The sequence below is a fragment of the Nyctibius grandis genome, chromosome 26 (genome assembly GCF_013368605.1).
Source record: "Nyctibius grandis isolate bNycGra1 chromosome 26, bNycGra1.pri, whole genome shotgun sequence".
Lineage (NCBI taxonomy): Eukaryota > Metazoa > Chordata > Aves > Nyctibiiformes > Nyctibiidae > Nyctibius > Nyctibius grandis.
In genome coordinates, this window is record NC_090683.1 from 6,734,575 (window position 1) to 6,759,409 (window position 24,835).

Sequence of the window (24,835 nt, forward strand, 5' to 3'; positions counted from 1 at the left end):
CCGGAAAGCAGCTGTTGTTTTGCTCGTCCCCGGTCCTGGCACGGGCCGCGGCAGGAAGCGTGGCCGCGTCGCTGCTGCGCCGGGGTGGGGGGCTGAGCTCGGCGCAGGATGTTCCCCTGAGCCAGCGCTGGAGCCGGCCCTGCTCCCCAGACCCGCTCCTGCTGCCCTTGTCCCCCGCTCGCTCCTGCCCCAGCCCAGGTCCGGGACCGACCATGGCACGGGATGGACGTGCAAACCTTCACGTGCTGCCCAGGCCCCGTGCGTGGAGAGCACCCACCTCCCTGTCCCCCTGCCTCACCTCCCTCCACGCCCCGGCCGTGCCCCATGGGATGGATGCATGGGGCAGGGGTACAAACCCGCGTGGGACAGGGATGTGGCCATCCTGGGACCACCAGCATTCCACCCCTCCATCCCCCTGGCATCCCCTCCCCGCAGCCCCACACAGAGCTGCTGTGGGCAACCTCCTGCCTCGGGGCTCAGCCTGCGCCTTCGTGCCCAAAAAGGTGCCATGGGAAGTCCCGGGGCTGGCAGTAGCAGGTGTCCTTGGCCCCAGACCCGTGCCGAGGGCGCGGGAAGTGCCAGGGGAGCGGTGGGGGATGAGCAGGCTGCAGAGCAGATGGGCAGCCCCGCAGTCGGGGGGTGACTCTGCGAACAGTTTCCACCTCACAGCACAATCCCTGATCCCTGCCTGGCGCCGCATCCCTGTCACCCTCCTGGGCGCAGCTGCCACAGGCAGCGTTTGGGCTGAGAACATCTCCTCCTGCCATCTGTTCCCACCCTGAAGCCGGGCTGCAGCAGGAGGGGACGAGGTTTGACTCAGTAAATCACCTTTTTAACGTGGCCTCTCACTGCTCCATCCACGCTTTGCTCCATCACCCGCGGGCCACGGAGCCCACGGGAGGGAACTGCTGACACCAGGCCCGAGGAGGGTGATGGCCACCTTCACCCCGCTGCCCCACGGGGCCTCACGGACCTTCCCCAGCCCACAGAAGAACAGGCTCAGGGCAGCAGGGGGCTGGGGGGGTTATTTTATTCTTTGCTTTGGTCTATACAAAAACAACTTACAGAAATAATAAAATCTTCCATTCCTGAACCACACTCCAGTAAGTGTCCATCCCTTTGCGGTGGAAGCGTTAAACCACCATCACATCTAGAGCCTCTTTACAAAATGTGTTAGAGAAGGGAGGAGGGGGCGGAAACACACCACTCACCAAAAGGAAGGGAAAGGGGTTAAAATGTGCAACAGAGATGAGTACAAGGACGCGGTTCCTAACGCTGGAGTCACTCCTCTACGGGTACTGGAGGACAGGCAGGGACACGAGGTCAGCTCCCCAACGGCTGCTCGGAGGTACGCCGCAGACACCCCGATGGCTAAAACGAAGGGCCTGGGACACGGCCCCCTTTGGTTCCAGCAAACTCTGATTGGCCTGAAAGAGTTAAGAGTTTGCAGAAAGCAAAGGGTTTTCCCGTGTTAGATTCCTCTCCCAGAACACTAACACGCAGAACAAAGAGTGGGGAAGTCAGAAAGAACGAACTTAAAGACGGCAAAAGCCGCTGGCACCATATTAAAAATAAAAAAGAAATATATATTCATAGAAAAGACTATTTTGCCAACGCAAGGTCGCTAACGGTGCGGGGTTTGTGTGTTTTAAAGCTTCAGAAACAGTATCTTGGATGCTGGATGCGGCAGTGGGTGCTCGAAGCAGTCCCAGGAGGAAGGACCTTCTCCACAGGCCCACAGCGAAGAGAAAAAAAAAATAATCGAAAAATAAAACCTCTCGTGGGAATGGAAAAGTTTTGTCTTCTCAGGCACTTCTGTCTCCCAAGTCCTTCTCGCGAATGCTCAGCTCTGGGGCCACCCTCGTCCGTACGGAGAGAACACCTGCGGGACAGGAGGGCTCCCGTCACCCCAGCAAGGGGCTGGAGGAGCCCCCGGCCCCGAGCCCGCGGGGCGATGGGGATGCCGGGCACCCCGCGGCACCCCAGGGCCAGCGCCAGCCCTGCCTCCCCCCGCCCCGGGCACACGCCAGCGACTACCTGGTGCGGGGCCGCGGGGCGCGTTAGGCGAGCATGTGGTCGGCGAAGGGCGCGCGGACGCCGTCGCTGTAGGCGTCCATGGGGTAGTCCCCGTCCATGTCCATGTGCATGTCGATGGGGTCCAGGGGGATGTCACCAGAGTACATGGGGCGGTAGCCAGGGTCCAGCTCTGCACGGAAGGGATGTGGCAACCTCAGCTCCCGCCAGCAAGAGACTCCCCCAGACCTCGGCCACCCTCCTGGCCACCCCACCCAGGGCAGTGTGTGGCACTGCAAAGGACACAAGGGCCACCCGCCACTGCTCCGGGCCAGCCCAGGCACAAGGGGAGCGGCTGAATGCACTCCTCCAGGAGCTGAGCATCCCACTGAGCATCCCCAGGCCGCCCGGGCAGGCACTTCCCTGCCAGCCACCCAACGAAGGGTCTACAACCAGCCTGGTTTGGTGAGACGAGGCATCTGCCCCCCACAGCACAGCCCACGGGGGGACCCCACAGGAAGAGCTGGCGCCATACTCACCATCTGAGTAGGGCTCGTTGATGGGGATCATGCTCTGAGCCTACGAAAGAAGGTGACAAAACTGAAGAGGGGACTCACGGATGCTCAGGGGCTACGTGGTGCCCAGCCCCGACCCGGATAGCAGGTACCACAGCTCAGGGCTGATGGAGAGCCGAGGCCACAGCCCACCACCCCCCGCCTGCCCTGGTTTGCCGGTCACTCCCGTCCGAGCTCCGTCCAGGGGTGGCAGCAGCTTTTGGCAGCAGGACGGTGCCATCCCAAGAGGACAAGGGCTCGTCTCAGGCCCTGCAGGATGCTCACCGCCTCCCAGGCCGCCGGGTCGTGCTTGAAGAGGGAGTTGGTGAGCTCCACGGAGACGCGCTTCCTGTAGTCGGGGTTCTTGTCCTCCGAGATGCGGAACAGCACGGCGGCCGCGTAGGTGGCTGCAGGGGGAGGGCGGCAGCCTCAGCTCCCACTGCCCCAGCCCGGGGAGCAATCAGCGCGGGGCCCGGCGCGGCGGCACTCACCCGTCCCCTCGTTCCTGGAGTGCAGCAGCTCCATGAGCGGGGCCGAGGCCCCCTCAGCATCGATGGCGTCTGCTGCCTCCTTGTCCTGCGCCAGCTCGCACAGCACGCCGGCCGCCACGCGCTGGATGTTCTCCACGGGCGAGTAGAGGAGCTGTTGGGAGAGACCAGCGGCGACGTGAAGCAGCCAGTGAGGAGCTGTCGTGCTCCTGACGTGGCCCGACACACGCGGGTGCCACCAGCCGCCGTGCCAGCCAGCGGGGAGGTGGCAGAGCGCAGCCCCCGCGTCCCCTGACCTGCACGAAGAGGGGGATGGTGTTGAGGCGGAAGATCTCCATGCGGTTCATGGGGTCCCGGGCCAGGATGTGCAGAGCCCCCGTGCACCCCTCCACGATCTCCTCCATCTTCACTCCGTCCTGCCACAGGACAAGCGCTCAGCTGGGGCACGGCCACAGGCCACCCCCAGGGACTTCTGGGGTGCCAGGAGTGGGGCAGAGGGGCTCCCCACAGACCCTGCCGTGGGGACTCACCGTGTAGGGCTGCTGCGTGCCGGCCGCCACGTGCCGCTGGGCGTCCTGGTGAGCCTTGACCAGGAGCTGGACCAGGCGGGGGATGACGGCGGCCTCCTGGAGCGGGGCATGGTTGGCCGGGCACAGGGCCAGGTTGCGGATCAGGCCTATGGTGGCCTGGGAGAGAGAAGGGGAAAAGGAGATTTGCCTCAACCACGGATCAGAGCAGTGGGAGTAGCTGGCCAGGCCCACTCCTCCTGCCCTGTCCCCTCCGCGGCACGGCCTGACTCCAGCTTCCTCCCGCACCAGATCTGTCCCCTCCCCGCGGGGGAGGCCGGGGTGAGCATTGATTCCACCAAGCAGCCACCACGAGCCATTTCCTCCATTAGCTGCCACCAAGGACAGGGCCCAGCATGACCAGGGCTGCCGCGGCAGCAGCCCACCATGCACCGTCTGCAGACCCCCAGCAGCGCGTCCCACCACGGGCCGCAGCAGCCAGGAGCTCGCTCGAGCCCAGCCGCCAGCTCCCTCCGGCCCCCAACATCTCCCCAGCCCCTTACCTTGACCAGTGGCCACTGGTTGGGCTGGTTGAGGAGCTTGACGATAGCGGGGATGCCGTAGTTGAGCCGCACCGAGTTCTGCGCCATCTCGGCCTCAGGGTGCCGGCTGGTGAGGTGCCGCAGGGCGCAGACGGCCGGCTCGGTGATGTCCTCCTTGTCGCCCGCCCGCAGGATGGTGTGGATGAGGGCCTCCACCCCGTTCGACTGCGTCACCAGGGTCTTGTTCTTGCTGTTGTTGCAGGTCAGGTTGGAGAGGGTGCCGGTGGCACAGGTCAGCACGTTCACATCGTCGGAGCTCAGCTGGTTCACCAGGATCTTGAGGACGCCATCCAGGCCCTCCTGCGGGAGCGGGGACAGGAGGTCAGAACAGCCCCACGCCCCTGCCCGGTGTCTCTCCCACGAGGATGGCTCCTGCCACCGCAGAGAGGATCCAGCCCCCAGCCCTGGCCCCCTCCCGCTCCCGACATGTGCGGCTTCACTTAGAGTTTAATGGCTCCAGCAGCTTTTCCCCACTGGGAAGTGCAAACAATGCACCCGCCAGCGCTCCCCGAGCCATCCCGGGGTCACCCCGGTCCCAGCTGTGCCGGCAGCGGGGCAGGAAGGAGTTAAAGGCGCCACGGCCGCGTCCCCCCCTCGCCCCGCAGAGCCAGGAGTGGTTACAGCCAGCACAAATAGTTTCCACGCTGCATCAGGCGCTGATCTCACGGAGAGGCGGCCCCGGCAGATGGGGAACGCATCAGGAGGCGGCAACGGGATGGGGAGAGGAACACCGGGGCAGAGCTCGGGGTCACCCTCGCACCGGCCCCCACTCAGCCCCACGGGCACAGTGGCTCCGAGCTGGGGGGAGCCGGGCAGGCGGCAGTGCCAGGGTGGGCTGCCGGGGGTCCCGAGTCAGAGCAAGCAGCAGCCCCGGTGATGAGTGCGTGACCAACTGCCGGTGGCCTCGGCAACAGCCCAAGGCCGTCCCCTCGGATTCGGTCCGGCGCAAGCAGAGGGCGAGGGGCAGCCGGTACCGAGGAGCCCCCGACGCGCTGCGCTGGAGCACGGCTCGGGGTCCCGCAGACTCACCTGCTTGGTAGCCACGTCCGAGAGGTTTCGCAGGGTCCAGAGGCAGTTCTGGACCAGCCTGGGGCTGGAGCTGGTCAGGTGCTTGCCCAGCGCCTGCATGCCGCCTGCCAGGGAAGGAGACACCAGCCCATTGGTAACCACGCACAGCAGGGCTGCGCGGGCTGGGCACGGCCTGACCGACGCCTCCAACACCCGACGCAGCCCCGCGGTTTCACAGAGGCTAAATGTGGCGTGGGAAGACAGCTCCCAGCCAGCCGGCTGTGCCAGGTCCTGCCCACGCACCTCGGCAGCCTGGCAGAGCGAGAAACCAGGCCACGCGCAGATGGTCCCACCCGGCTGCGCGAGGCGCCCGCCCGCCTCGCACACCAGCTGCGAGACAGCACCCGCGGCCACACCGTCCCGACGCCAGCCCCACCACCCCCAGCCCCTCGTACCAGCCTCGACGATGGCGGGCTTGTTGCTGGGACACACCGACAGCACCTTGAGCACCCGGCTCGTGGTCCAGAGCAGCTTCTCGTAGTTGTAGCTGCGCATGATCTGCACCAGGGCCTGGGGTCCGCCGTTGGCCAGAATAATCAGCTGCAAGACACAAGGGCCGGGGTCGGGGCAGCTCGGGGCTGCTGAGGCCACCGCTCTGGTTTCCCCAGCCCGTGCCAGGACACGGGTCAGGCAGCAGGTCCAACCCCCGGCCATGCAGGAGGGCTTCGGGTCCCCACCCGGGGCCACCCCAGCCCTGCACCGGGGTCCCTGGCAGCCCCCAGCCCAGCCGGTGTGGGAGCGGGTCCAGGGACCAAACTGCTGCGCGAGGCCGGGACGACTCGTGCGTGGGAGGAGAGGAGCAACCAGAGAACAAAGACAGAGGCACGGCCCCGAGCAGTGGGGGAGAATCCCGGCCGAGCCGATCTACCGGCCAGACTGGGACAACTGCAGACAGCACAACTGCCCCGCTGCCGGGGGCACACGGCCGAGACGGGGGGGCTCCCACCCTGCAGCCCCCAGCAGGACCCCGCGCCCACCTTGCTCTCCTGGTTCCCGTAGGCGAGGAGCTGAAGGCAGTCGGTGGTGATGGCCAGGAACTTGGGGTTGTTCTTGTTCAGCAGGGGAACCATCTTCTGCAGGCCGTCGGCCAGGCGCACAGCCATCTTGGCCCCTTCCTGGGAGAGCAGCAGGTTGTGCAGGGTGGTGATGGCGTAGAAGAGCACCGACTCGACCGGCGAGCTGCAGGCAGGCAGCACGGAGCCACGTCAGCGCGGGCAGCTGCCTCCGGGCTCGCCAGGCTGCCAGCAGAGCCCCCCAGGCTGCCCCGAGCCCCGACTCCAGCCCAGCGCCCTGCAGCAGGACCCGCTGCGAGGCTGCCATGCCGCTCAGCCCCGGGGCTGCCCTCTGGGAAGGGACCCCTCCTCCTCGGGGCAGGGCAGAGGCTGAGTGCGGTACCCATGGACAAGGCAGGGTGGGGGGCCGCTCCTCTCCTCCTGCCCCCGCACAGGCTCCAAACTCAGCAAGCCCCGGGGCTTTCGTAGGCTAAAACGCTGTCCCACTCCCTTGTTTTGGCACGAGCAGGAGGACCCATGTCCAGGAGCTGCACGAGCCCTCCCCTCCTCTGCCCCCAGCCGGGGGGCACCTCTCGGCTCGGCCGCCCTCCCAGGACCCCCCACCAGCACCCCCGTACCTCAGCATCCTCACGAGGGCCGGGATGCCGCCAGACTTGAAGATGGAGAGGAGGCCCTCGCGGTGGTGCGAGAGGTTGTGCAGGATGCTGGTGGTGCAGCGGGCCGTGTCCAGGTCGCTGGTGCTCTGCATGGTGCGGACCACGGCGGCCACGATCTGGGGTGACTGCATCAGAGCACGGCGCGACGCCTCCTTCTTGGAGAGCTGGTTCACAATCATGGCCGCTTTGCTGACAACCACCTGGGGGGAGAGGAGCCGGCGGGTGGGAGGGGGTCCCACTGCTGCCACCACCACAGGGACAGGAGGGATCCCACTGCCAGGAGCCGGCCTGGGGCTGCGAGGAGACGCGGGCGGCAGAGGTGGGCTCAGTCCTGCTGCGGGGCAGAGGCGGCCGCAGAGCTCTGCCCAGAGGCAGGAGCTGGAGGGCGGTCGCGGAGCCCTGCAGGGATGGGAGCCCAGCAGGGATGGGAGCCCAGCAGGGGAAACGCACCCCGCAAGCCCAGCAGCTGGAAGCCCAGAGACAGGCGCAGGCAAACCCCGCTCCCTTACCGGGTCCTCGTCGTTGAGCAGCTTGGTGAGCTCCGGGATGGCGCGGGTGGCCAGCTCGGCGTCGTCCTGGTAGTTGATGAGGTGCACGATGGCCGATTTCAGCATCTGCGAGGGCTCTGCCAGGCGCTGCACGTTGGTCTGCTGCCCCTCGAGCTGCGTGGTGATGAGCAGCGAGCGGTCCTCCACCGTCTCGGGGTACATGGCGGCCCGCACGCGCTGGGCACGGGTCATGGCCAGCTGAGCCTCCATGTCTGCTGCAGGGGATGGGCAGGCGGTGTGGGACTCGGGCTCTCCCCGAGGAGAGCTCCCAGCCCTGCCTTCCCATTCCAACGAGCTGAGCAAGAGCCCAGCGCTACGACACCGGCAACGTCAGCAGTCCCAGCACGCTCTGCAAGGAGCCGGTGCTTCAAAGCGTGAGCAGAGATAAGACAACGCTCAATTAAGCAGCATGATTAGGCAGTTGTCACACACGGCCCACTAATTAAAAAATTAAGGATATTTGCAACTTGGGACCAGCTGGCGCTGGGGACTCAGAGGACACGGAGGCCTTTCCCATCGAGAATGCCGGGACAAGCGCGACCCGAGGGGCAGAGATGCTGCAGCAGCCGCCCACGGTCCCCACCGTGGCACAGGGACCGTGTGGGAGGGCTCATCCCCCTCCACGGGGCTCTGCCTCCCCGGGGGAGGCTGGTGGTTAAACCCTCCAGCGCCCAACGATGACGGGGAACCACAGAGGCAAGTGGAACAAACCCGCCCTCTTTTACAGCATAAAGCTGGGGGAAGCATCTCCCTCGGCTTTGGGGGCTGCATCTCCGTCTGACACGCTGGCAGCTCTGCCAGCCGCGCCGAGACGAGCTTCCCGAGCAGGCAGACGGGCAGCAGAGCCGGGGGCCGGGCTCAGCTGTTCCTGCCTCGAGCCAGCCCGCTCGGATGTGAGCGCGGCTCGGCACTAGTGCGGGCTGGCTGCGCGCCGCCCCTACGCCAGAGCCTCTCGGCGCCAGGAAGGAGGACAGGAGGGAGCATATTTTAGGCAGCAACAGCTCCCGGGGTGTGGAAGCCGATGGGGAGGAGCGCCCAGAAGGAGCTCGGCTCACGGGGGAGGAGGAGGAGGAAGGCAGGAGCCGAGCAGCCATGCTCACGGACGTGCCCAACCCCGCAGCCCCTACCTTGGGCTTGGCTCTGGCCCTGGCCCCCTCCTTGGCAGTAGCTCGTGGTGGTCGTCTTCTTGATGGTGTACTGCTTCCCGTAGACCTCGTCCTCGTCCCCGAGGCACTTGCTGCTGACAGAGGGCACCTGCGTGTTGACGCCGGAGTGGATGCCCGAGTCGTAGGTGTAGGTCTGCTGCCACTCCGTCACCTTGATCGGCTGCTCCATCATGTTCATCACCTCCATGGCTGCTCTGCGGGGCAGGATGGGGAGAAGTTACGCCTGCAGCAGAGCCCAGGCCACCACAGCACCCTCCTGCCCCAATCCTGCCCCGAACGCACGGCAGCCGGCCCCGCGCAGCCCACGAGCAGCCGGAGCAGATCGCTATCTGCCCTCCTCCCCCACGCGAGATGAAAGGCGGCACCGGGATGACGAACCCACAGCTCAGCACTTTGCTGCTCGTGTTCAGACACGAACCGTGCGGCTGCGCCCGGCTGGCTGAGCCGTGGGCCAGCGCCTGCCACGCAACGCCGTGTCTCACCGCCGCGGCGACCGAGGTGTGAGCAGGCTCTGCCCGGCGCGGGGGGACACCGCAGCCAGGCCCCCCCGGCTGCCCACGGGCTTTTTAAAGCCCAGTTTCCACAGAGCTGGGGGCAGCCGCAAGGCTGGAGCTCTAAGAATAAAACGAACCTTTTTAGAAGCCCTGTGGGACACTCCTAAAGCACCTAAAAATAACCAGGCAAAGCCACTGGCTCGGCTGTCCGGTGGGTGCTCAGCACCGCAGGCACCCACGGCATGGTCCAGGGCTGGGTGCCCCCCGCGCCATGCCGAGCACCACGGCTGCACGGTGCCGGGACAGGGCAGCCCAGCGCACACAACACTCAGGGCAAACCACCCGAGGGTGCCTCCAGCAGGGCTGGGTTTCCCTTGTCTTTAATTTGGGGATGCAGAGGGAGGGAGGATGGCTCACGGATCAACCCCGGGGCTCACCGGGGCGGCGGATGCTGCAGGGCTGAGTCCCCAGCCCCACGTCCAGGAGGGGAGGGATGGAGGGAGGGAGGCAGGGACAGAGGCAGCGCCCAGCCAGCCCCACCGCTGCCCACCCACCCGCCGGGATTTCTGCCCCTTCCTCCGGCCGTGCCGGCGTGGGGATGAGTCAGAGTTTCAGAGGCGATAAGAGGTGAAGGGCGCAGCTGCCGCTCGGCGTAGCTGGGCGCAGCAGCCACCGCGCTGCCAACACAGCCCTAATCACCACCTCCGCCGGCACTGATTCACGCGGCAGGCTGGACCGGGGCGACGTGCGCCCCTGGCTCTGCTCCAGCCCCTGGCACAGCTCGGGGCTCGCAGGGACGAGCCGGGCTGGTGCAGTAGCCCCAGGCCCCAGCACCCTCCTCGGGGAGCGAGGGGATGAGCCCCCCGCCAGCCCCGGCCCCTGCCACACCGGTGGCTGACTCAGGGCGTCGGGTGGTGGCCGAGGACGCGGCTCACGCGGGGCGGCCTGGCAGGGCACGGCATGGCACGCATGGGCTCGGCACGGCTCGCCCCAGCGCTGCCGGCTGCTCCCAAGGAGTGGCCGAGCCCTCGGTGCTCGCAGGGAGAAATCCCGACCCGGGCGGGAGGCAGGAGCCCGGCCACGCTCCCGTCCCACCAGCTGGATGCATCCTGCACCCCACCATGTCCATCCCCCCCAGCCACCTTCCCGGAGCCGCCCCGGGACGCTGCTCCTGTCGATCCCATGTTTTTTGAGCCGTCAGCAGCGATCCGCAGACCGAGCACGGCTCCGGCTCTAATGGCTTGTGCATAATGCGTGTTGGTAGGGCAGGAGAAGGACCCGCTAATGGAGGGCAGTGGGGGCAGAGCATTCCCACATCCCGGTCAGGAGCCGGCTGGGGGCAGAGGGACCCCAGCCCACCCAGGCCAAGCCCAGGAAGCTGCTGGGACAGGGTGGGCGAGGGGAGAGCGGAGCCGAGGGCAGCAGAGCACCCTGCACCACCCAGGGGCGTAAGGACCCCGAGCACCCAGCCCAGCGCGGGCAGGGACCCCAGGGAGGGGCTGGTGCTGCCCGCCCCCCCAGCCAGAACGGCTGCTCTACAATTTACACGTGTTCAACAGGCACTTAATTCTTCAAACCTCCATGAGCTGGGCTCAGACACCGGCTTCCTCCAGAGCTCTGCATTATGCATGAGCCCCCCCAGCCACCCCCTCCAGCACCCCTGGGACATCAAAAGCCAGCAAAGCTCCTCGGAGCCCAGCCATGAGCTCGGGCGACCGGCCCCAGACAAGCTCTGAGCAGGAGCGTGGGTCCAGGCTAATGAGCACCGTGTTAGACCCACCTGAGCACGGCACCCTGCAGCGGGGGGAGAAGGGCCACCGGGATGGGTGTGACACGGCTCTGGGGACCCTCCCTCCCCCGGAGCCCCCGGGAAGGGACCTCAGGCACCTCGTTAAAGGCAGCACCCATCCTTCTCCCGGAGCATCACAGCACCAGCAGCCCCCAGGGGGGTTTGCTCACCAGCGTGGGCGGCCAGTGGCACCCGAGGTGACAGGGCCAGCGGAACAAATGTCAGATGCTCCAGCGGTGAGCAGTGACATTTTCTGAACCTTGTGTCAAGTGTCCTCTCCTCATCGCTCAGCGAGGCTGGGCTCTGTCCTCAGATGCCCCCCGACCGAGCCCTGGCTGAGCCGACACAGAGCCAGGACCCCGGGGAAACAGGACTCACTCCCGGGAACAGCGAGAACCCCCCAGGAGACAGCGAGGCAGCTGGGGGGGACCCCAGAGAAGGGACAGCAGGTTTGGGGGACGCCCTCCAGCCCACCCCCAGCCCCACGGTGGGGAAGGGGCCGAGCGATGCGGGAGGCCTCAGCAGTGGGGCGGGCAGTGGGCTTCAGCCTCCCCCGCGCAGGGGAGAGCCGGGAGGTTCATCCCTGTCCCTCCACTTCCCGCAGACCGGGACGCCGGGGAAGGCAGAGGAAGCTCCCGCGACCGTAAGGCACCGGCCAGCGGCTCATCCGCCCCCGGAGCCCTTTGATCGGCGTCCAGGCAGCACCGTCCCCCCCGAGACACCGTCTGCAGAGGAAGTCTCCGGCAAACACGCAGCCCCGGGCCTGCCCAGCCCTTCCCTCCAGCTGCTGGGAGAAGCCTTGGGCCTCACGCAGGACACACTGAGCTGCCCCAAACAGCGGCAGGGCAGCCACAGATGCCACCTCACCAAAACACCCATTGCCCCCGGGACTTCTCGGGGCGCGGGGGTCCCTGGGGTGGGCGGCCATGACCCCCACAGGGGGGTCACCCCACACGAGCCAGCAGGGGCACAGAGCACCCCACACCCCAATGCCCAGGCAGGGGCTGCACAGGAGCCCGCACCAGGACCCGGTGGGTGCCTGCCCTCACCCTGCGCAGAGCAGCACGGGATGCAGCCGAGGGGCTCCCGCAGCCCCCCGCAGCCCCCCATCCCCGCCCCACCGGGAGCAGAGCGGCGCTGGAGGTGCCCCCACGCAGGAGCCGTGCTGGGGCTGAGCTGGGCTGCAGGAAGCGTGCGGGCGACTGTAATTACAGTCACTGAGGCTTTTAAGGAAAGGAAAGAGGCAGTTAAGGCAATTCAGCAAATGCCATGCGGGAAGAGACTCTATTTTAGAAGCACTTACGCTACAAGCGACCTCCGGTGCCCCCCACCCACCCGGAGAAGCCAGCGAGGCTGGGGGAGAGCGGCCGCACGCCCGAGCCCCCCGAGGGGCAGGGGCACCCCAGAGAGCTGCACCCCGAGGTCCCTGGTCACCTGCCACCCCCTGCCCAGAAGGGCCACCATTGCACCGCCGGCTAACGAAGCTGGGGCAGCCGCTAACGAAGCTCCCGCAGACGCCCCAACAGACCCATCGCTGTACAAAGGCGTCAGTGGCTTTGAAGAGGATCCTCACGGGAACACGCAGCAGGAGAGGGCAGAGAAAGGAGCTTTTCAGGACCTCGCCAGCATCAATGAGAAGCGTCAGTCAGATCCCGGCTACCAGAAGCCCTTTCAATGGGGCTTCACAGTGAAGATAAGTGGAAGAACTCAAAGGGGAACAAGAGCAGCTTGAAGTTTAATGAGGAGGAGACGGGCAACCAGGCTCTCGTTAGAAATCGGGCTGTAACGGTATGAGGCCGCCCTGGCCCTGCTCACAAAGGACCCCACGGCCCGTGTTCATCGGCACCCGCACATCTGGAGCGGCTCCCACCCACCCCACCAGCTCCAACAGCTTCGGGTCACTCGGGGAGGGCAGCGAGGGGTGCAAGAGCTGCTCTTCAGCCCGGGGCTCCCTCACTGGAGGAGGCTCCAAAACCCTATTTATTTTCCAGCTGCTCCCCATGAGGTTCAGTTTGAGCTGCCGAAAGCCCCCTGCAAAGACCCTGCTCCTGCTGTTCAGGGGGTGTCGCATCCCCCTTAGTGTGGCGAGACCCGGCTCTCAGCAGCAGACCCAACGTGGGGTCTCTGGCAGAGCATCTCCCCTCCCCGCGTCCTGGCACAGACACCACCATCCACGGAGACTGCGGGATCGGGGGGACCCATGTGGGGACGTCCCCTCCTCAATAAAACTTTGCTGATTTCATTAGAAATGCTGCCAGGAAAGATGGGAACTCGCCACTTGTCCATGGAAAGGAGAACTGGCACAATGTAATTAATCACAATAACTCCATCTGGACGAGAAAACAGAATAGTCATTATTTTGTTTTAAAGAGCACGAAGAACAAGTTGTCCTTTAAGAACGTGATAATTGCAGGCTTTGAGGTTCGCAGGCTGTGCCCAGCTCCAGTCACGGCGCCCAGGAACGCGGCCACCAGCCCCGGTGCTGCCGCAGGAGCCGAGGCAGCGGAGAGGGACGCGGGGCTGCGGAGCCCCGGCTTGATTTCTCCATCGCTTGCGTTGCATCTGCAAAGCTCAGATGCTTCACGAGCAATTATCACCCCCACCCGTCCGCACCCGGCCTGTCGGAGCAGGTTAATGATTTGTCACCGCGAGTCACAGCGATGACGATGACAGCAGGGCTCCCGGCGGCGGCCAAAGGTCCCCCCCACCAGCCAGGCACACACCGGGGTGGGAAGCAGAGGGGGCGAGGAGCTCTGCCCATCAAGGCACCCGTGCGGCTCCAAAGCCAGCCTGGCTTCAGCACAGACGTGGGTTTTAGCTGCTTAGGTCAAGCTTTAAGACTTCTTCAGACAGGGCGTACCTGTGCCTCACACCCCCCGCTGTCCTCTGCTGCTTCACCCAACCGTGTCCGTGGGGAAGGGGTAAAACCATCCCTCCCACAGCAAAGAACACTGCAGCGATTCAGTGCATCCACCCAATGCACCGCTGCAGCCCAGTGGCTTCCACCCACACACACCGACCCAGGACACCCCATGGTCTCACGGCACCGAGATCCACCACACCCAAGCCCCGGCACTGGGTGACACTGGGTGCCCCACACACCCTGTCGCAGGGCCTGTCTAGGTGGGAAAACACCAGCTGAAATCCAGGTGAAAGCTGACGTCCAAGGTAGACTCACATTGTTCTAACAAAAATTAAATTTCCTTTTACCTCCTGTTAATTAGAAGCCAGTCTAATTTAAACCCTCAAACTAGCACAAGCCTCGGTGCAGATGCTGCAATTAAAGTCTTGCAAGTTCTCTGCAAAGAGCCTCTGCAAGACGGGGGCCCGGGGCAGCTCCGCTCCCCAAGGCTCTGCCACCTGCGCCCCACAGAAGCGCCGTCGTCTTAAACCCCGCAGATCTGGAAGTGCGACAAAGAGCCAAACCCCAGCAAGTGCTCCCACACCAAACCACAGCCTCGGAGGGAAGCCACCGTCGCAGGAACAGGCTCAGCTGAGCGCCGTGCAGCTGCACCAGTTCCCTGCCCCAGCTGCTAGAGCTGATCAGGGATTTCAGGTGGGGGAAACAAAGGGGAGAGTTAATGGGATTAGGACAGCACTGAGTATTACACTGAAACACAGCGCTGGGACCAGAGGGGAAATTCTCCAAGGTCCCCGGGCGCAGCCAAGCATGAGTGACGCACACACGGAGGTGGTCGAGGCTGCGAGCACGGTGCACAAACCACTCGCACGCCCAGACCCCCCCAGCAGCCCGGCTCAGCCCCACCGGGACGCCAGTGAGGACGCACCACATTGCCCAGACAATAGACCCTAAGTGCCATTGTGTGGGAGCGAGGGCCCTGCCACGGCCACCCCACCTTGCCCAGTGCCCCCCGAGCATCGGGCACCCGCGTGTCCCCCAGCACCCACGCAGGAGCCAGCCCCGGAGGGGAAAACATCCCTCAGCCACCGATGCCAGGAGCTCTGTGCGCTCCCGTCCTGACGGCCAACTTGTTTAAGCCAAATTAGCAGTAAAATGGGTTTTTCATGACACTTTATGGAAATCCTCCAAAGCGATGTACGATTACAGGCTTCAGATGTGCAAAGACTGTTCCGTTGGGTACCCCACACCCTTCCAGCCGACTCTGATAAAACATCGACAAGGACACAATAAGGGACCTTAAAACCTCCCCACCCCATTACCGGATGCCAGACGCCCACTCCCCCCGAGAGCGGGGCCAGGAGCAGACCCCGCAGGCACCCTGCCCGCCCCGAATGCCAACGGCAGCCCCGGCACCGCTCCAGCCCGGTCCCCGCAGCAGCTGGCAGGGAGACGCTTCGCCCCCGGCTCCTCACCAGCCCGATGGCAGACAGACGCGAGACTGCTGGGTGTCAGGGCTGGCAAGCGGCACCAGCGCCAAAACCAGCACGACGTGGGCTGGAGCAGGAGGTGCCAGGCACAGGAGCCGGACCCGGCTGGGTCACGGGGGCATCCCGGGCCCCCACCGTCCTTCCGGCACAGGGAAGTGGACAAGAACCATCGCCCCAGCCACGGGGCTCGCCCAGGCACCCCCCGAGCATCGCGGGAAGGCCAAGGGGGTGCAGGGACGCTGCTGCCTTCACACCCGTGTGGGCACGGCAGTGGTGCGGGGCACCCGGGACCGTCCGGGGCAGGCGGCTGTGCCCTCCCAGCCAGCACTCGCACTCCTCTCGCGGCACAAACATCTCTCTACGTTTTCCTTCTCCGGGCAACTCCCAGCAATATTTCAGCATTATCCTTTCATCTGTGCTGTAAACCTGATTAATTAAGCTAATCACTCAGCTAACGCAATTAGAGTGCTCTCTCTACAAACACCTGACAAGACGACAGCCGAGTTTCGCTCCCCCCGTGTTCCCCCGCACAGACATCCCCTGTCAGCGGCTCACGGGGGGCTCGGCCGGGAACCCCCCACCCGAGCGGTGCCCAGCGCCCCTCTAAGCCCTTCCCGTGCCCCCTGGACCCCCGGCCACGGCAGCAGCTCAAACCTCCCCCGGGCAAGCGCTGTGCAAACCGGGCTGGAGGCGAGGGGCTGCCCGCGGGCACCGCCGAGGGGCCCCCGGGTGTGACTCGCGACACCGGGCAGCCCCGGTTTGCGCAAGAGCCCCAGGGCCACCCGGGCGAGCAGCGTGCCAGGGCCTCGCCCGCCGAGTGGCGACCCCGGGCGGGGCCGGGGACGAAGCCGCCGCCTCGCACCGGGCCGGGGCCGCAAATTGCAAACTGGCACCCGCAGCGCCGGGCGGGGAGCGGGGGCCGGGACAGCCCGGCCGCCCGCGGGGGCTCGCCCCGGGGACCCGCCCGACCGGCTCGGCGCGGGCTGGGCTCGGCCGCCGACAGCCGCGGCGCTCGGCCCGGCCCCGCCCGGGACGAGCCGGGCTCACGGGCGGAACACGGCTCTGCCGCCTGCGGGGAACGGGACCGACCCGGGGCGCCCGGTGCTGCCCAGCCCGGACACCGGGCTCCTCCCGGCTCCAACCACGAGCGCGGCCGCTCCCCAGCTCCGCACGGCGGAGCCCACCCGGCCCCGGCGCTGCCCAGCCCGGGACCCCCGGCCCCGCTCCGGCCCCCCCCCCCGCTCCGGCCCCCCTCCAGCCGGCCCCGCTCCAGCCGCCCCGGCCCCCCCACGCCCCGGCCCCGCTCCGGCCCGCCGCGCTCACCTGCCCGCCGCTCCCGCCCGGCTCTGCCGCCCGCCCCGCTCCTGCCCGAACAAAAGGCGAGCAGCGCCCCGCGCCCCGCCCCGCCCTGCCCCGCCCCGGCACACGCCCCGCCCCCCGTCACGCCGGATCGCTATTGGACCGCCGGCACGCCCGTCAGCCCCGCGGCGGGACGGGCACCGCCCCCGCCGGACGTGTTTATCCGCTCTCCATTGGCGGGGGCGCGGCCGCCCCGCCCTTTGCCGGCAGGCGATTGGACAGCGGGGCGCGGCGGCGGGCGGGGAAGGGCGCAACGGCCAGGGGGGACCACCTGGGTGACGTCAGTGGGCGGGGCGAGGCGGGGGCCGGGGCGGGGCCGGGACATACCGGGGCAGGGCGGGGGCAGCGCCGAGGTGCGGGGACCCCCGGGCACGTGCGCGGAGTGCTGGGCCCCCGGGGGTGCGGGGCGCCCTCCCACGCCAGGGTGTGCGCGTGGGGTGCAAAGACCCCCCCCCCAGGGCAGGCGTGGGGTGCCGGGACCCCAGCGGGGGGGCTCGGGCCCCCCATGGCCTCGCCCCTCCGTGTCGCCCCCGGGCAGTGCCCGCCTGTCCCCGCGCACCGCCGGCCGCCCGGGGGCTGCAGCCCCGCTCTGGGGCCAGCACCCGGCCAGGAGGGGCTGGAGGGGAGCGGGGCGGGGGGCTCGGGGCTGCCCCCCAAGTCCTGCCGCTCCCGCAGCCCCGTTGTCCTCCCCGCTGCCGCCTGCCCTGGCCTGGCCAGGCCGCCGTTAGAGCCGTCGTGCCTCGGCCGTGGGTGCCGTGTGGGCCACCGCGGCCTCCTGCATCGGTTACGGTGTCAGCACCGATCGGTGCCGGGCACGGAGCTGGCAGCAGTGGGCAGGGTCCAGCCATCACCCAGCCCCGGGAAGGGGCTCCACACAGCCTGGGTGGGGAAACTGAGGCAGGAGCCCAGCAGCGGCAGCAAGAGTCACTGGGGAAGGGCTCGGGCAGCTGCCGGCAGCCTGCGTCACCCCCAGCCCCGGCCAGACTGGTCCCACCGGCTGCTGCCGCCGCGTCCCGGCTCACGCTGGCCCCAGGCGAAGCCTCCGTCACCCAGCGCCCGAGTCACCAATGAGCACCCGGTGCCACAGCATGGCACGGCACGGCACAGCGCGGCTGAGATGATGGGCAAAAGCTCATTTATGTTCCTTCTTGGTCAAGGTCGGGGAGACACGGCCGCGCAGCGCTGCCTTTGTGGTGTTAACCCGTGGGGTCCTGCGGGCTCCCCCCCGCATCCCACCACCGTGTCCCTGCTCGTGGTCCCACATCCACCTCTGCACTCCCCCCCCGCAGCCTGGCTCTGCTGTCCCCGCACGCCACGGGGGGACAATGTCCCTGCTCACAGCCCAGGCCACCGCCAGGGTCACACCGCTGCCCGCAGAGCCGCTGCCCCTGCTCGGTGCTACCGGGACCCGGCCGGCACCGCTGCGCCGGCAGCTGCGGGTGGGAGCAGGGGAGGGACCCCGGGGACCTGGGGGAGCAAAGAGCCACGTCCCCCGACGTGAGTTTGGGGCTGGCGCGGGGATGCCATGCCTGGGTGTGTGTCAGAGCAGGGCGGTGGCCCCGTGGCCCTGTGCCACCCTCGCCCAGCTTGTTGGGAAGATAAACAAGCCTTTGCCCGCCGGGGCCGCGACGCTGGACCGAGCGCTCCCCGCTGATGGGGCACCAGTGCCACCGGCCGCACCCCGCCGGGCCGCGCTCCCCTCGAGGGTGGCTGTGACCCATGGGTGACAAACCCGAGGGACAGGACAGCCCTGCCCTGTGCAGGGGTGCAGCCGGCTGCTCCCAGTGCCAGCGCTGCCCCCCCAGCTCTGCCCCGAGCCCCGAGCCCTGCCCGCGGGTCGGGGGGCTCAGCCCTGGCCCCTGTCCCCGCGCAGGGGCGGCGGCGCTGGGAAAGCCCTGGGCAGTGGGATCTCCAGGGCAGGGTGCTGGCAGCCTCCCGCCGCCCCCTTCCTTCCCTGCCCTCCCCCGGGGCCAACGCCGTGATTCAGCCTCTCGGTTTCAGTCCTCGCAGCCAACTTCCCGGGCGCGGGAGCGCGCGGCGGGCGGAGCGGGGCGGCCGCGTGCTGCCCGACGCCGCGAGCCCGGGGCAGGCGCGGGCTTGTCCGCAGCAACAGCCGCCTCCAAAACAGCCTCCGAAACACCCTGCCGCGGCGGGAGGGGGTCATCGCACCCCGCCACCCTGGACCAGCATCGGGGGATGCACGATGCACCCCCAAACCAGCAGCAGGACACTGCACCCCCCAAAACAACCAGCCGGTGATGCCCATCACCCCCCAAACACCCGTGTCGGGATGAGGCGTGCTTCCCCCAGCCCCCCCGCATCCCCCACACAACAGGGGGGTCCCACAGCCCCACAAGGGTCCCAGTGTGGTCTTGGCCCGCTCAGGGACCCCACAAGAGCCTGGCTGCTCTCATTGTCCCCCCCCAGCCCCTCTGCAGGGTCTCCCCCACTTTGCGGGGGCATCCAGCCCCGCAGCGTGTCCCCCCCCGCCACGGCAGGACCTCTCCCACCCCGAGCACCCGGCACCCCCCGCAGCAGCTCACCCCAAGCCCTGGGAGCCCCGAGGTGGAGGCAGCCATGAAAAGACCGGTCCGGATTTTATTAAAAGTTCAGCACCAGTAAATATAAAAAAAAAAAAAGCAACTGTGCAAGTCGGGAAGTATTAAATTAACGGAGCTTAAGGCTACAGAGGGCTGGTGTGGCGAAAATTCAAGGCACACGCAGGGGATGGGTGACGCAGCCTCGCCAGGCTGCAGCCACGCCGCGGCACGGGGACGCCGGCACACCGGGAGCCCCGTTGTAGCCGTGGGCTCCGAAGGGACCCCGGGCTCTGGGGGCTGCCGGGTGGGATGCGGGGCTGCAGGCGCCAGGGTAGGAGCCCCGGGGGAGCCCCGCGGAGGGGCAGGACTGGCACACGTGCCCGGCTCTGGCAGCACCGTGCATTGCTCCCGGAGCAGGGGCAGCCCCCCGAGCCCCTCGGGACAACACGGGGGTCGGTCCTGGCACACCATCCGCAGCTCCTGGTGGCAGCCAAGGGACGTAGTAAACCCCAGTGCTGCGGGGCACCGCAGGTGGCCAAGGGCTCCCGGGGACATCGGGGACAGGGGTGGCCCGGGGGGAGCTCCCGGGCAGGCAGGGAGGTTCGGCGGTGCCGGTGCTCCCCTGACGGGAACGGCGCTGTGTTCAGGGCGGTGGGTGTCCAGACGGCAGAGGTGGCCCTGCCACAGGGCACGGGGCAGGATCAGCCCTTCCCCGCGAGCCTGAGGTTCTGCTCGGTGGCTGGCAGGATCCCGAAGCCCAGTGTCCCCGTGGTGTCACTGGGCCACCGCCATCCAGCTCTGCTGGGGCCGGGCGCCCCTTCGCCTGCCTCACCGCAGGGTCTCTGCAAACAAGGAGGGTTTGGTGGCACCGGGGCGCGGGCAGCAGCCGTCCCCTGCCCCGTGGCACAGCCCCCAGCCCCTGGGTCAGGAACCTTGGTCAGCTTTGTCCCCCTTGGTCTTGGGCTCCTGCCACCACTCCGCGAAGAAGCCCTCCTCGTAGTCGCCTTCGCCCTCGAACTCGCCGTCGGAGGGCAGCTCCCAGCCCGCCGGCCCCTCGCCGCCGTCCACCTCCATCTGCAGCACAGGATGGGCAGGAGGCGGCAGCGGGGCTCGGCGGCCCCGTCCGCAGCCTCTTCTCCAGGGCCGGCCTGGGGGTCAGCCCCCCTCCCCGAGGAAGGGCCCTGCCCCTGGGTACCCACAGCACCCACCCGGCACCCCAAAAGCACCCGGCTGCTCCCTGCGTACCTCGTCGTCAGCCTGCAGGTACTGCCTGGCGAAGTCCAGCATCTGCTTCTGGGCGGCCGTCCGGTTGTGGTAGAGCACGGCCTCCTGGGCGCGGGGAGGGAGCGGGGCCGCGTCAGCCCCCCGCCACCGCCACAGCCGCGGGACGGCGGGGCTGGGGGGTCCTCACCGGCCGCGGCTCGAAGTCCCCCTCCTGCAGGCGCCAGCGCTCGCGGTGAAAGCGGTAGTAGACCAGGTTCTGCTGCATCACGGCGTCGCCCGGGTCGAAGAGCATGTAGCTGGAGACGCTGCGCACCGCGTCCCGCACGTCGTTCACTGCGGGGAGCGGCGCCGGGTGACGCGGGGGCCCGCAGCACCCCAGGGTGCCCGGGGGGCACAGCCCCCCCCGCTCCCGGCGGCACTCACGCTTGTAGTAGGCGAACTGCAGGTAGTGGTACATGGTGGCCACGAACTTCTCCACGAAGTAGCCGCCCACGTTGGGGGTGAGCTCGGTCTCGCAGTCCACCTTGCACTGCAGCACGCTCACAAAGTGGTCTGGGGGGAGGCGTCAGGCGCTGCGCCCCATCGGGCCCCCCCCCCCAAACCCCTGGCCCCCCGCCCCTCACCGGCGATGGCGGGGTAGAAGTCCTTGAACTCCTGGAGCTCGTAGGCGCCCTCGCAGCCGGCCAGGCAGTCCTCGTACGCCTTGTAGTACTCGGCCAGCGCCTGCTCCATGCCGGCCGCGCTGCTCCGGAAATCCCCGCCGTTGTACAGCTTCACCGACCGCACGAATATCGGCTGCCGGGGACCAAGCGGGCGCCACTCACCTCCGCGCCCGGCGCCGCGGCACCAGCCCACCCTGCTCTCCCCGAGGCAGCTCCGGCCCCAGCACCGGCCCCACGGAGATGCTCTTTTGGGGGCAGGAGGTGAGCGCCCAGGGCTCAGCGAGGGAGAGCCGCTGCCCTCGGGGTTCAGCAGGACCAGGCGCACACCGTGCCCCGGGGAGCCCCTCTCCGGCCCCAGCCCCGTCCCCTCCTCACCTCGTAGGGCCGAGCCTCCAGGTCGACCAGGTATTCATCCACGTCCAGCATCGTCCTGTAATAGTTCAGGTACTTCAAGGTCATCTCGTGCTTGGGGTTCTTCTGCAGGAAGGTGTGGGCAGCAGACACCGCTTTCTCGATCTTATTTGACTGGGGAGGGAGGACAACAGATAAATGCAGCTGCACCAACCTCCCCCTCTGTACCCACGGGGGGAGCGGGGCCGGCTCGGCCCCTCGTGGACCCCCCCAGCCAGCCAGGAGCGATCCACGTGCTGCGGGGTTGATCCACGCAGCCGCTCCCCTCGGGCACGGCCACCAGCCCGGGCGAGCCACCCTCGCTCCCCGCTGCTTTACGAGCTCCCGGGTTGCAACGTCAGGGGAGCGAGATCGGGGGGGATGAACGAACCATCCCCGAAACGGGTTTTGGCCAGAGCAAGCAAGAGGAAAAGGCATTAAGGATCTAGGCCAGGCTGTCCCTTGCCACTGCCAGGTGACCGGGGCAGCAGCGCTAAGCACTAAAGCAGCATCCGCACCGGCAGCGGGCCAGCGGCACAGCTCGGGACCCCGACCAGCACCGGTGCTTGGGGAGGGGACTGTCCCCTGCCAAAGGAGGGTCACCCCGGGGCGATCCCTTATGAAACCTCCCTCCACGTCTGCACCGTGAGCCCGAGCAAACACTTCTCCCTGACGGAGCATCCAGACACGTGTCCCCCAGCCATCACGGTGGCACCAGACCCTCCAGCTCGGGCCCCTTGGCTGGGGCAGCCCCTGCAGCCCCCTCCCCAGGCAGCGCTCTGCCTGGCCAGGGGGACCTTGGGGGACCAGGGCAACACAAGGCGGGGGGGGGGAAATGACACACAACCACAGGGGCCCCCAGAGCCAGGCGCACCCCTCACGTCCTGCCTGATGCATCCCAGATGATGCCGACGTGCCACGGCGCAGGGGCAGGATGGAGGAGCCGGGGGGGGGGGGGGGATGCCAGATGGGGAGTGCAGGATGGGGGGTGCCAGGCTGGGGGTGGGTGCTGGGTGGGAACGCCCATGCCAGCAGGGTGCAGGATAGAGGGGAGCAGGGCTCAGGGGGTGCAGATCAGGGGGTGCAGGCTGGTGGTGTAGGATGGGGGCACAAGATGGGGGTGTTGAAGAGGAGGTGCAGGACGAGGGGCGCGGGATGAGGCACGGGGTGTGCCCGATGGGGGGGCAGAGTGGAGGGGTGCAGGACGCAGGGCAGAAGGGAAGGTGCCGACCAGAGCGGTGCAGGACAGAGATACCGGCCGCCCGCCGCCCCCCAGCCCTGGGAAGCCCCTCACTCCCCCCCTCCTCCCCGCCACGAGCCACGTTGCGCGGCATTTGCGCGCCCGCGGGGCGCCGCCTCACCTTGAAGAGCGCGTAGTGCAGGTACTGGTAGGGCTGGCGGCGCTGGAAGTCGCGCAGCGTCTGCGCGGGGGGGTAGCGCAGCTGGAAGACGGGCAGGTCGCGCTTGCAGGCGCGCAGGCAGCCTGCGCGGCGCAGCAGCCTCCCGAAGAGCTGCAGCTCCCGCTCCCACTCGCACGCCGCGGGGTCCCCCTCCGCGGGGGGCTCCTCCGCGGGGTCCGCGGGCGCGGCGCAGCGGCGGTGGCAGTGCGCCTCGCTGTCGCGCAGCAGGCGGTGCAGGCGCAGGCTGGCCTCCAGCGCCCGGGCGCTCTCCGCCCACTGCGCCCCCGCGTACTGCGCCAGCGCCCGCGCGTAGGCGCGCTGCAGCGGCTCCAGCGCGGCCGCGGGGAACCCGCGCACGCTGTACTCCTCGTACTGCGCCGCGCACAGCCCCGCCGCCAGCAGCAGCGCCAGCGCCGCGCCGCCCATCCCCGCCGCCGCCGCCGCGCACTGCCCGCGCAGCGCCGCGCACCGCTCCGCGCAGGGGGCGGGCGGCGGGGAGGGGGCGGTGCGCGGCGGGCGCGCAGGGTCTTAGTGCGGGTCTGCGCGGCTGGCGCAGCGCCCGCGGGGTGCGCTCGGAGGGTGCTCGGGGCTGCGCTCTCCGCCGTGCGCTCCCGGGGGGGGGTGCGCAGCGCTGCGCCCTCCCCGCGCCGTGCTCGGTGCCCCGATGCGGGCTCGGGGGATGCGCTGGGGGCTGCACGGCCCCGGGGGTGTGCTCGGGGCTGCACGCTGCAGAGTGGGGTGTGCTGGGGTGTACTGGGGTGTGCTGGGATGAGCTGGGGTGTACTGGGCTGCGCTGGGGTGCCCCCTGTGCTGCAGCCCTGGGGTGTGCTGGGGTGCCCCCTGCACCGCAGCCCTGGGGTGTGCCGGGGTGCACTCCGTGCCCCACTGCGCTGCCCGGGCAGCCAGCCGGAACCCCCAGCCCGGCTGTGCCTGGCGCTGGTTTCGCTGCTGGCTGGTGCCAAGCTGGAGGCCACTCGCCCTGCGCCGTGCCAGATCCCAGGCCTCAGGGCTGCGCCGCGCCAGGCCTCGGCACGGCCATGCTGGCCCCAGCCCAAGCCCAGCGCGTTGTTGCCGGCTGGACAGTGGTGCTGAGCGAGGCCACAGCGCAGGGCAGGAGCCAGGGCACGGCTGAGGCTCCTTCCTGCGGAGCAGAGGCCGTTAGCGGTGCCCAGCACCTCCCTGCAGCCGAGCAGCTCAGTAACACGCGGGCTGGAATGCCATTGCCCCTGAGTACGCGCTCACTAGCCCCAGAGTCAGGCCCTGATCCCACTGTGCCCTGCGGAGAGCCCCAAGTCCCCCCAGGCTACTCCGAGTGGTGCCCAGGTGGCTCAGCCCCGGTGCGGTGCGTTGGGGAGCCACAGGGCACCCTGGGGCTGGGTGCCTCGGGGAAGCCGGGTTTGGTTCGGGTTTATGGACCGTCGTATTTCCCACCTGGGACTTACCGAGGGCTCTTACCACGGCGCCTGTCTCCCTCGATGGGTTTGGGGGAGCAGGGAGGCGCGGGCAACACATACGTGCGAATTTGATGCTGCTCCTACCTGGGAAAGACTGTGAGAGGGACAACTTCCCACTTTTAATCGCTGCCATTCAGTAAAAGAGCAGTACATGTTACCAAAACAGTTAATTCCTTGTATTTACTGTGCCCTGGGGACGGGGCAGCAGCACCCCGGGCCGCGGGTGGGGACGAGGAGGGGGGGGCACAGGCAGCACTAGGACCCGGGCGAGCGGGGCCGGGCCGGGCCGGGCCCTCCCGCTGCAGGAACTCGCTTCTCTTGGCAGAGGGACTGCGGGGGGGGCCCAAAAAAGAGAGAGAAAACCCAAAAGAGACCGTCCCGACGCGGGGTGTTGGTGCTGCGGCTCTGCCCGGGCGGCCCCGCGGCCGCGGCGGGGGGGACTCGCCCCGGCGATGGCGGGGGGCGACGGGCGGTGGGAGCGGGGCGAGCGAGGGGACACGTGTACAGACTTTGCAGCGGGGCCGGGCCGGGATGCGCCCACGGGAAGGGGCGGGCGCAC

At 68.2% G+C, this 24,835-nt stretch overlaps 2 protein-coding genes across 3 annotated transcripts; both read right to left on the reverse strand.

Annotated features, from left to right (window-relative positions):
- Nucleotides 1–1,013: 1,013 nt before the first annotated feature.
- On the reverse strand, nucleotides 1,014–16,641 carry JUP (junction plakoglobin). Of its 2 annotated transcripts, none has more exons than XM_068418510.1 (15): nucleotides 16,571–16,641; nucleotides 8,576–8,808; nucleotides 7,410–7,660; nucleotides 6,862–7,100; nucleotides 6,209–6,410; nucleotides 5,627–5,771; nucleotides 5,193–5,296; nucleotides 4,125–4,463; nucleotides 3,586–3,741; nucleotides 3,352–3,471; nucleotides 3,059–3,209; nucleotides 2,853–2,974; nucleotides 2,553–2,592; nucleotides 2,038–2,206; nucleotides 1,014–1,882 (listed from the first exon to the last, which is right to left on the reverse strand). In XM_068418510.1, the coding sequence occupies exons 2-14, from the start codon at nucleotides 8,799–8,801 to the stop codon at nucleotides 2,061–2,063; spliced, it is 2,241 nt and encodes a 746-aa protein (XP_068274611.1). In that variant the 5' UTR covers nucleotides 8,802–8,808; nucleotides 16,571–16,641; the 3' UTR covers nucleotides 1,014–1,882; nucleotides 2,038–2,060. The 2 variants fall into 2 exon arrangements, with proteins under 2 accessions (XP_068274611.1, XP_068274610.1); XM_068418509.1 differs by having other exon boundaries at nucleotides 7,410–7,663.
- A 2,608-nt stretch (nucleotides 16,642–19,249) lies between these two features.
- P3H4 (prolyl 3-hydroxylase family member 4 (inactive)) lies at nucleotides 19,250–23,248 on the reverse strand. Its single transcript, XM_068418523.1, has 8 exons — nucleotides 22,784–23,248; nucleotides 21,408–21,557; nucleotides 20,994–21,165; nucleotides 20,794–20,922; nucleotides 20,558–20,703; nucleotides 20,392–20,475; nucleotides 20,079–20,220; nucleotides 19,250–19,988 (listed from the first exon to the last, which is right to left on the reverse strand). The coding sequence occupies exons 1-8, from the start codon at nucleotides 23,246–23,248 to the stop codon at nucleotides 19,975–19,977; spliced, it is 1,302 nt and encodes a 433-aa protein (XP_068274624.1). The 3' UTR covers nucleotides 19,250–19,974.
- Nucleotides 23,249–24,835: the final 1,587 nt, after the last annotated feature.